The sequence below is a fragment of the Oncorhynchus kisutch genome, linkage group LG6, assembly GCF_002021735.2.
Source record: "Oncorhynchus kisutch isolate 150728-3 linkage group LG6, Okis_V2, whole genome shotgun sequence".
Classification (NCBI taxonomy): domain Eukaryota; kingdom Metazoa; phylum Chordata; class Actinopteri; order Salmoniformes; family Salmonidae; genus Oncorhynchus; species Oncorhynchus kisutch.
The window spans coordinates 20,969,174-20,981,250 of NC_034179.2; the positions used below are offsets into that span (position 1 = coordinate 20,969,174).

The following is a 12,077-nucleotide window of genomic DNA, read 5'->3' on the forward strand; positions in this document are numbered from 1 at the left end:
GACCCTCCGGAGCCCCTCCCAGTGTTCCTGATGGAGCCCGAGGAGGCGTACATCGTCAAGAACAAACCTGTCAATCTCTACTGCAAGGCCACGCCCGCCACTCAGATCTACTTCAAATGCAACAGCGAGTGGGTCCACCAGAAAGAACACACTGTAGAGGAGAGGGTGGACGAGAACTCGGGTCAGTAAAACTACCCGTGTGAATGTTTTTCTCATATGCACTGTATCTGGTTGTGGTGTGTCCTGTGGACAACATTTTATCAACCCTGGAGTGCATTTAATGATCAACATGGACCAAACCTTTAAACATGAACAAAAGAGATCAACATGGTTGAGGTCGAACAGACAGCACAGACACTGAGACAAACAGACCCAGACTCACCCTTCAGCTACGCAGTTCAGTCAGAAAATCAAGGCAATGAATTATTCAGTGAAAACTTTACTATGCCCTTTACCACACCCCTAGAACACACACACACGCACACGCTGACACATACACATCCACACACACACGGTTAATGAGAATAGGATTTTTGTAGCATAGCGACAGTCTTGTTAAACTGAAAGAGATATTTTAACACAGGGCTGCACCAATACTAGTCTGTCACTGCAGAGGCTCTGTCTGAAAGAGTTGAAACTGGACATCATTAAGACTGAGACACAACACAGACAGAGGCATACTGTTCTCCTTCAGACACTACTCTCTTTCTCTCTCTCTTTATCTCTCTCTGTCCTTATCTTCTCTCTCAATTCCCTTTTCTTCTATCGCACTCTTCTTCTCTCCTACTGTTTCTCTTTACATCAGTCATTATCAGTGTGAGTGAATGATATTTGATGCTAAACCCTTATGTCTGACGCAAGTCCTCCACACCCTCATCCTCACCCTCACCCCCACCCCAACTCTCATCCCCACCCAAACTCTCACCCCCACCCCCACCCCCACCCTCACCCCCACCCCAACTCTCATCCCCACCCCAACTCTCACCCCCACCCTCATCCCCATCCCCACCCCCACCCTGAACCCACACCCTCATTCCCACCCCCACCCCAACTCTCATCCACACTCTCATCCACATCTCAACTCTCATCCCCACTCTCACCCCCACCCTCACCTCCACCCCAACTCTCATCCCCACCCCCACCCCCACCCTCATCCCCACCCTCATCCCCACCCTCACCCCCACCCTCATCGCCACCCTCATCCCCACCCTCACCCCCACCCTCACTCCCACCCTCACCCCCACCCTCATCCCCACCCCCACTCCCACCCTCACCCCCACCCTCACCCCCACCCCAACTCTCTTCCCCACCCTCATCCCCAACCCCACCCTCACCCTCATCCCCACCCTCATCCCCACCCTCATCCCCACCCCCACCCTCAACACCACCCTCACCCCCACCCCAACTCTCAGAAACCAAGTCATAGCAGCAGTCAGATATGTTCATACACACACCCTGGTGAAGGACTTCAGACCCAGTGAGCACAGTAGACAGTCCTGGCCTGTAGATAGTCCAACAGAAAGAGACTGGACCTTCTGCTTACCAAGGCAGACGTCCATTCTCCATCTCTTTCTCTGTTTTTCAGTCCTTTCTGCTTACACTTGTGTGTGCTTGCATGTACGTGCATACAGTATGTTTGGATGTGTGCAGGTGTGTGGTGTGTTTAGCCCCCACTCATGTAGAGGTTGAATGGTGAATCCCAGAGTGGAGGGGCTGAGGCTGTTTCTGACTAAAGCCTGCTCCTCTGGGCTCCACAGACATTACACACAGCACCATTCGGCTGATTGGCTGTATTCAGCTGCCAAAGGGGGAAATTGACTTCTTTTTGTAGCCCACAGGTAGCAATCACACAGCATTTACCCTCTTTAAACCCGGTGCTCAGAGACACACACACATCGCTGCACTCACTGGAATACACACACACACACATCCCTGCACCCACTGGCACACATACACACATCCCTGCACCCACAGGCACACACACACACACATCCCTGCACACACCCACATACGCATAATCACATATGTGCACAGACTCTCTCAATTCCCCCTCTCACATGCATACTTTCTTTAAATAAACAGACATCAGGGTGGAACATACTTCAACATGTTCCAAACAGAGCAACACACACACACACAGATACTATACACACTGACTGATCAAAACATTAGGAACACCTTCCTGATATTTAGTTGCACCCCCTTTTCTCCTCAGAGCAGCCTCAGTTCAAGGTGTCAAACTTGTTTCACAGGGATGCTTGTCCATGTCGACTCCAATGCTTTCCACAGTTGTGTCAAGTTGGATGTCCTTTGGGTGGTGGACCATTCTTGATACACACGGGCAACTATTGAGAGTGAAAAACCCATTGCAGTTCTTGACACACTCAAACTGGTGTAGCTGGCATCTATACCATACCCCGTTCAAAGGCACTTAAATATTTGATCTTGCCCATTCACCCTCTGAATGGCACACACACACACACACACACACACACACACACACACACACACACACACACACACACACACACACACACACACACACACACACACACACACACACACACACACACACACTCCATGTCTCAAGGCTTAAAATTCATTCTTTAACTTGTCTGCTCCCCTTCATCTACACTGATTGAAGTGGATTTAACAGGTGACATCAATAAGGGATCATAGCTTTCACCTGGTCAGTCTATGTCATGGAAAGATCAGTTTTTGTTCACTCAGTGTATACACAGTGGGGAGAACAAGTATTTGACACACTGCCGATTTTGCAGGTTTTCCTACTTACAAAGCATGTAGAGGTCTGTCATTTTATCATAGGTACACTTCAACTGTGAGAGACGGAATCTAAAACAAAAATCCAGAAAATCACATTGTATGATTTTTAAGTAATTCATTTGCATTTTATTGCATGACATAAGTATTTGATACATCAGAAAAGCAGAACTTAATATTTGGTACAGAATATTTGTTTGCAATTACATGTTTCCTGTAGTTCTTGACCAGGTTTGCACACACTGCAGCAGGGATTTTGGGCCACTCCTCCATACAGACCTTCTCCAGATCCTTCAGGTTTCGGGGCTGTCGCTGGGCAATACGGACTTTCAGCTCCCTGCAAAGATTTTCTATTGGGTTCAGGTCTGGAGACTGGCTAGGCCACTCCAGGACCTTGAGATGCTTCTTACGGAGCCACTCCTTAGTTGCCCTGGCTGTGTGTTTCGGATCGTTGTCATGCTGGAATACCCAGCCACGACCCATCTTCAATGCTCTTACTGAGGGAAGGAGGTTGTTGGCCAAGATCTCGCGATACATGGCCCCATCCATCCTCCCCTCAATACGGTGCAGTCGTCCTGTCCCCTTTGCAGAAAAGCATCCCCGAAGAATAATGTTTCCAGCTCCATGCTTCACAGTTGTGATGGTGTTTTGGGGTTGTACTCATCCTTCTTTTTCCTCCAAACACGGCGAGTGGAGTTTAGACCTAAAAGCTCTATTTTTGTCTCATCAGACCACATGACCTTCTCCCATTCCTCCTCTGGATCATCCAGAGGGTCATTGCAAACATCAGACGGGGCTGGACATGCGCTGGCTTGAGCAGGGGGATCTTGCGTGCACTGCAGTATTTTAATCCATGACGGCGTAGTGTGTTACTAATGGTTTTCTTTGAGACTGTGATCCCAGCTCTCTTCAGGTCATTGATCAGGTCCTGCCGTGTAGTTCTGGGCTGATCCCTCACCTTCCTCATGATCATTGATGCCTCACGAGGTGAGATCTTGCATGGAGCCCCAGACCGAGGGTGATTGACCGTCATCTTGAACTTCTTCCATTTTCTAATAATTGCGCCAACAGTTGTTGCCTTCTCACCAAGCTGCTTGCCTATTGTCCTGTAGCCCATCCCAGCCTTGTGCAGGTCTACAATTTTATCCCTGATGTCCTTACACAGCTCTCTGGTGCAGGTGCAGTTAATACAGGTAATGAGTGGAGAACAGGAGGGATTCTTAAAGAAAAACTAACAGGTCTGTGAGAGCCGGAATTCTTACTGGTTGGTAGGTGATCAAATACTTGTGTCATGCAATAAAATGCAAATTAATTACTTAAAAATCATACAATGTGATTTCTGTTTTAGATTCTGTCTCTCACAGTTGAAGTGTACCTATGATACAAATTACAGACCTCTACATGCTTTGTAAGTAGGAAAACCTGCAAAATCGGCAGTGTATCAAATACTTGTTCTCCCCACTGTATACCAGAGCAGATATGAAAACAGTCAGAGAACTTCAAACATCCATTATCTTTTCATTTTGACATGGGGTTGTACTTGAACTGTTATGAAGACTGTGAAGAAGTGTTTTGCAGTGTTGACATTAGAAGAGAAGAGGTTAAAAAGAAGAGGTTAGCAGTGGTACCCCCCTTGCCATCATGTCAGAAATCGTATTTGCTAAAAACATCTACAAGCAAACCAACCCACACAGCATACCCACACCACGCTCCACAAACCCAGCCCCAGAGGCTACCCACACTCATTCAACCATACACACGCGCACCCACACATACACAAATCACACTCCCCGCACTGAAGCCCACAGGCTATGCAGACTCTCTCTCATTCTCTCTCTCTCTCTCTCTGTCTCTCACACTCTCAGCCCACTCCAGTCGTCTCTGATTTCCCCAGATTGACAGAAGAGGAGCCCAGAAAGAGGAGAGGCTGGCCATGAGGCCCTGGTCAATACTGGAACTGCTGGAACTTCTGCAGGAAATATTATCTGATGCCCAATTTGTCATGACACAGCTCTCACAGACAGACAGAGAGAGAGAGACAGAGAGACAGAGAGACAGAGAGACAGAGAGAGAGAGAGAGAGAGAGAGAGAGAGAGAGAGAGAGAGAGAGAGAGAGAGAGAGAGAGAGAGAGAGAGAGAGAGAGATGATGGAGAGGGCTACTCTTTGGCAATGTTAACATATATTTTCCATGCCAATAAAACCCTTCAATTGAAATTGAAAATACATTTAGAGAGAGAGATGGAGAGAAATAGAAAGCAGGAGAGAGCAAGATATCGAGAGGGTGAGACAAGTGAAGGAGAGATTGAAGGGGAAGCAGGGCATGTTGTGTTGTCAATCAGACAGCAGGCTCCAGCCAAAGCCTCTCTACCTCTGTCTGTATCTCCTGTATATGTATCATTGTATCAGAGTGCAGAAATAGAAACAGAGAGACTAGTGGGTTGCTGCATCTCCTGCCTCTCCTTCCTACCCAGGCTGAGGAACAGCATCATTAGTGCTGTGCTCTACCATGGCCCTGCTTTAGAAGTCATGCAGTGCTGCCTCACTAGAGGAACACCCACGTTAGACGTGCACCATTGATCTCACCTCTCAAACGCTGGCAGAGAGTTTTTTCATCGTTACCAAATATGATTTCCATCGTGCTCGGATTTGAGTTTGATTGATACATTTAGATCAGGATATTATAGTATTTTGAATAGTGCTTTTCAAAGACCCAGACTAACTTTTATTATTTTGATCTAATAAAAACTGTAGCTACCTATGTTTGCATAAGGTAGGAACACCTACTGTATGCAGATGGTCAAAATGATAACCCATTAGATGCCTAGTGCTGAGAGCTGGACCCACGCTGATATCTAGCTCTAGGCTCCAGTGACCTGTAGCCATTGATTTGAACAAATGAGCCCAGAGTTAATTATATGTATGAGCAGAGTAGCAGTGTAAGACACACTGGAGACAGACAGCTCACCATCCATCCTGTAAGAGTTATGTCTGGTAACATCAAGCAGGAGTGGTGCTCTTCATTTGGGCGGCAGATAATCAGGGTACTTACTTACCCCATCCTCCCCTCCTCCCCCCTCAGTGACTGCTGTTCTAGCAGCCTGCTCGTCAGTGACTGATCAATAAAAGGAGCTAACGCTAGCCAGTGCTAATGATTGCTTTAATAATGAATCATCTCCAATGGGTCCATCCAGACTCAGAGCACCACACCAGCTATCGTTTAATGGGACAGATTGGAAAATAATTTTGTATCATACAAATGGACAGTGAGTGGTTGTGAGATGGGATGGTGACATCTCAGATCACTGATCACTATAATGGCATCAGTAAGGAGGGGTTCGTTTGCATGAGTTATGATCCCAGAAGTATATTTCAGCCCCTCCATGTGTGTAGTCAGAACTGTAATGAAACAATCTCATATTTGACAGAGTAAATATTAGTAATAGTTCTAGTTGAGCGAATGCATGATGTCAGGGCATGATGTCACGTTCTGACCTCAGTCCCCTCTGATGAGACATAAAGTCCCTGTAACGATCACATTGATTCACAAAGATAAGCAGCCACCTTTTGTTTGAAGTCCCAGAATTCTACAGAACAATCATTAGCTGGCATCCTATATTGTTGGGAGTGTGAATACAGTACATGTTTTCCTCATCGTATTAACTAGTCAAGATGATTGCAGTAGAGATTGGTCCAGTCTGAATATGAACATTTGTTATTTGTTATTTTATTAGGATCCCCATTAGCTGTTGCAAAAGCAGCAACTACTGTTCCTGGGATCAAGCTGGATGACATGTGGATGACATGCTTGATCAGCCTGCCTGCTGCTTGTGCTATGTAGATAGTCAACCTGGTCTCAGAGCGTTTTGGATTATTCTGTACATAAATCCGATATACTCCATTTAGTATGATATGTTACGTTTCGTATGGTATGTATTCATTTGTGGGTGTCCATCATCCATTTCATATGATATGTTCCGAATTACAATTCGTATGATATGTTATCAATTTACAAAATGTACAATATGGTATGAAAATACAAAATGTACAATATGTATTTCCCATAGTGCTATGTAAAGTAGGTTTAGGGGAAGGGTTAGCTAACATGCTAAGTAGCTAAAAAGTAGTAAGTCGTTGAAAAGTTGCTAAGTAGCTCAAATGCTAAAGTTGTTCGTGATGAGATGCGAACACACAACTTTGGGTTGATACATGTTCGCGTTATACGCCCAACCACCCTCCTTTCATTATATGCCCAACCACCCTCCTATCATTATACGCCCAACCACCCTCCTTTCATTATACGCCCAACCACCCTCCTTTCATTATACGCCCAACCACCCTCCTTTCATTATACGCCCAACCACCCTCCTTTCATTATACGCTCAACCACCCTCCTTTCATTATACGCTCAACCACCCTCCTTTCATTATACGCCCAACTACCCTCCTTTCATTATACGCCCAATCACCCTCCTTTCATTATACGCTCAACCACCCTCCTTTCATTATACGCCCAACCACCCTCCTTTCATTATATGCCCAACCACCCTCCTTTCATTATACGCCCCATCACCCTCCTTTCATTATACGCCCCATCACCCTCCTTTCATTATACGCCCAACCACCCTCCTTTCATTATACGCCCAACCACCCTCCTTTCATTATACGCCAACCACCCTCCTTTCATTATACGCCCTATCACCCTCCTTTCATTATACGCTCAACCACCCTCCTTTCATTATATGCCCCATCACCCTCCTTTCATTATATGCCCCATCACCCTCCTTACATTATACGCTCAACCACCGTCCTTTCATTATACGCCCAACCACCCTCCTTTCATTATACGCTCAACCACCCTCCTTTCATTATACGCCCAACCACCCTCCTTTCATTATACGCCCCATCACCCTCCTTTCATTATACGCTCAACCACCCTCCTTTCATTATAAGCTCAACCACCCTCCTTTCATTATACGCTCAACCACCCTCCTTTCATTATACGCCCAACTACCCTCCTTTCATTATACGCCCAATCACCCTCCTTTCATTATACGCTCAACCACCCTCCTTTCATTATATGCCCAACCACCCTCCTTTCATTATATGCCCCATCACCCTCCTTTCATTATACGCTCAACCACCCTCCTTTCATTATACGCTCAACCACCCTCCTTTCATTTTACGCCCCATCACCCTCCTTTCATTATATGCCCAACCACCCTCCTTTCATTATACGCCCCATCACCCTCCTTTCATTATACGCCCAACCACCCTCCTTTCATTATACGCTCAACCACCCTCCTTTCATTATACGCCCCATCACCCTCCTTTCATTATATGCCCCATCACCCTCCTTTCATTATATGCCCATCATCCTCCTTTCATTATACGCTCAACCACCCTCCTTTCATTATACGCCTAACCACCCTCCTTTCATTATACGCCCAACACCCTCCTTTCATTATACGCCAACCACCCTCCTTTCATTATAAGCCCAACCACCCTCCTTTCATTATACGCCCCATCACCCTCCTTTCATTATACGCCCCATCACCCTCCTTTCATTATACGCTCAACCACCCTCCTTTCATTATACGCCCCATCACCCTCCTTTCATTATACGCCCAACCACCCTCCTTTCATTATACGCTCAACCACCCTCCTTTCATTATACGCCCAACCACCCTCCTTTCATTATACGCCCAACCACCCTCCTTTCATTATACGCCCAACCACCCTCCTTTCATTATACGCCCAACCACCCTCCTTTAATTATACGCTCAACCACCCTCCTTTCATTATACGCCCCATCACCCTCCTTTCATTATACGCCCAACCATCCTCCTGTTATGTTTGGTAACCATACCAAACATAACATATCATACTAATTTGATTGTCCCAGATTTAATTTACTATGTTATGTCTTGTCTATGAGACCAGGCTAAGAGACTAAAGCCTTCCTCAGAGTCTCAGAGTCAGGCAGCGGGTTCTTAAACAGAGTGAGTGAGCAGAATAAATGACTAATTCTGGCACGCCCAAAGAGAATGCGGGCCCTTTTTATTATTACGCCTATTGATTTTCACTATACTACTCTTTGTGATATTCTCCCAACTTCATGACTACCCTTAACCCATCTCTCTTCATCTATGTAGCGTGCTCTCTCTCTCACTCACAAACGCAGACACACACACACACACAAACACACACACACACACACGCACACACACACGCAAAAAGGCTCATACACACTCATATACACACATGCAGACACACAGACGTGTGCACGTACACACACACAGACGCTCAAGAAGTCACAAACACACCCAAACGTATGCACACGTACACACACTCTTGTTGCTGTCAGTAGCTAGTAGCTAGGATGGCAGTAGCTAGTCTCTCTCTCACTGCCTGTCGGTCCACATGTAAATGTTGTATGAGTTCTAAGCTGCTGTGTAGGACATCAGTGTGCTTAGTGTCTGTTTGTCTGTATAAACAGACTGTGTAAAGCTCCTGAACCTGAAGGAATCAGCCATGTGTTTCCCCTACTCTCTCTCCTCTCTCCACTCTCTCTCCTCTCTCCTCCTCCTCATGAAGAGAGTACATGTAGGGAGGAGAAGCAGATTTCTACAGCAGTAGATGGCAGTGTATGGGGAAATAGTGTCATTATCATATGGGATAAGACCCTCTACCACCAACCATCTATATATCACATGACCACCCTTACACTCCTCTAGTCTCTAACCTAATTCAGGTGAGTGTTGGCTGGAACCTTTCAGCTCAAGTAGTTTTTTAGGAGAAGAGGGATTTTGAAGGAGCTGGCTATAGAGGGCATGTATGAGGTGAGGCAAAAGGAGAAATGGGAGCAGGAGGAGGAGAGGAGGCAGAAGAACACTCATCCAGTTTGCATGGAGATTATAGAGTGACTCTCTGGCTCAGTCTGCTGTCTCTGCCCCCACCTTATCACGACTCTCTTTCTCTCTCTCTCTCTCTCTCTCTCTCTCTCTCTCTCTCTCAATTCAATTCAATTATATTCAAGGGGCTTTTATTGGCATGGAGAGAGAGAGAGAGACAAAGAGATAGATGTTAACATTGCCAAAGCAAGTAAAGTAGATAATATACAAAAGTGAAATAAACTATAAAATGAACAGTAAACAATACAATCACAGAAGTTCCAAAAGAATAAAGACATTGCAAATGTCATATCATGTCTATATACAGTGTTGTAACGATGTGCAAATGGTTAAAGTACAAATGCTCCCTCCCTCTCTCTCTCTCTCTCTCTCTCTCTCTCTCTCTCTCTCTCTCTCTCTCTCTCTCTCTCTCTCTCTCTCTCTCTCTCTCTCTCTGTCTCTCTCTCTCTCAATTCAATTCAATTTAAGGGCTTTATTGGCATGGGAAACATGTTTACATTGCCAAAGCAGGTGAAATAGATAATAAACAGAAGTGAAATAAACAATAAAACATTTTTACAGTAAACATTACACTCATAAAAGTTACAAAAGAATAAAGACACTTCAAATGTCATATTATTTGCAAATAGTTAAAGTACAAAAGGGAAAATAAATAAACTTAAATCTGGGTTGTATTTACAAGGGTGTTCTTCACTGATTGCCCTTTTTTCGTGACAACACGTCACACATCTTGCTGCTATGATGGCACACTGTGGTATTTCACCCAGTAGATATTGGGTTTGTTTTTGAATTCTTTGTGGATCTGTGTAATCTGAGGGAAATATGTTTCTCTAATATGGTCATACATTTGGCAGGAGGTTAGGAAGTTCAGCTCAGTTTCCACCTCATTTTGTGGGCATTGTGTACATAGCCTGTCTTCTCTTGAGAGCCAGGTCTGCCTACGGCGGCCTTTCTCAATAGCAAGGCTATGTTCACTGAGTCTGTACATAGTCAAAGCTTTCCTTAAGTTTCGGTCAGTCACAGTGGTGAGGTATTCTGCCACTGTGTACTCTCTGTTTAGGGCCAAATAGCATTCTAGTTTGCTCAGTTTTTTTTTGTAAATTATTTCCAATGTGTCAAGTAATTATATATATTTTTTCTCATGATTTGGTTGTGTCTAATTGTGTTGCTGTCCTGGGGCTCTGTGAGGTCTGTTTGTGTTTATGTTTGTGAACAGAGCCGCAGGACCAGCTTGCTTAGGGCAAGTACTGTTCTCCAGGTTCATCTCTCTGCTTTGTTGTGGAAGGTTTGGGAATCGCTTCCTTTTAAGTGGTTATAGAATTTAACGTCTCTTTTCTGGATTTTGATAGCGGGTATATCTCTATCTCTATCTCACTATGTCTCTCTTCTCTCTCTCTCTCTCTCTCTGCCTTTCTCTCTCCCTCCTCCCAATACTGTGGGGATCAATAGTTTTGTTAGCTAAAGTTTCTACTGCAGAGTGACAACTGCATTGTTTGTGATTTATGGTACATGATGTTGCCATAGGGCTCATCTTTATACTCTCATTGGATTAGATTGCTGTGTATTGAATGTGTGTGCTGTTTCTCCTGTCAGAGAGAGAACTGTCAGATCCTCCACCTCCATACTGTCTAATCCTCTCAGTAATACATTAGAAGATAAGATGAGGAGGGGCTGAGAAACCAAAGAAGCATCCATGATACTCAGTGCCAAGCAGCCTGGCACACCCAGCTGTACACACACACGCACGCACGCACTCACACATGCACGGCCATGGACGTACGCACACATATGCACGCACGCGCACACGCACACACACACACACACACACACACACACACACACACACACACACACACACACACACACACACACATACACACACACACACACACACACACACACACACACACACACACACACACACACACACACACACACACACACACACACACGCACACACACGGTACACACAGCATTATTTCTGTAATCTGAGCTGGAGGGGCAGCTGTGCTGTGGGTAGAGGGGTTTGTTTCAGGGCTGATTTGTTTGTTTGGGCTCTGGCACCCAGATGAGCAGTAATCAGAGGAGTTAGAAGACAGGATTGTGTTAGCCATGACACTGATGAGGCTGCTAGGCTTCCTCCCCCACAGTCCCATGCACAGCCCCGGACCTCAACAACTCAATCCCACAGCACCTCACCGCAATCTGGGCCAAGCTAGCACACACAGAACACACACACCCAGCACTAAGCACACAGGGAGACCCATTGCCAAACAGCCTCGAGAAATACCCTTTTTGGACAGGGTAGTTAGTAGACTGATTTAAAGATGCGATACAATTGATTAAATTTATGTATTAAAGTGTGAAGAGCTGTGTGTGTGGTTT

At 45.5% G+C, this 12,077-nt stretch overlaps 1 protein-coding gene across 2 annotated transcripts in view; it reads left to right on the plus strand.

Moving 5' to 3' along the window:
* LOC116374360 (netrin receptor UNC5C-like) overlaps window positions 1-12,077 on the plus strand; it is a 268,722-nt gene that overhangs the window by 135,846 nt on the left and 120,799 nt on the right. For both annotated transcript variants that reach the window (XM_031826378.1, XM_031826379.1), the window contains exon 2: window positions 1-181. This exon is cut by the window's left edge and continues 56 nt beyond it. In XM_031826378.1, coding sequence (XP_031682238.1) covers window positions 1-181 — 181 coding nt within the window. The remainder of the gene's footprint in view (window positions 182-12,077) is intronic.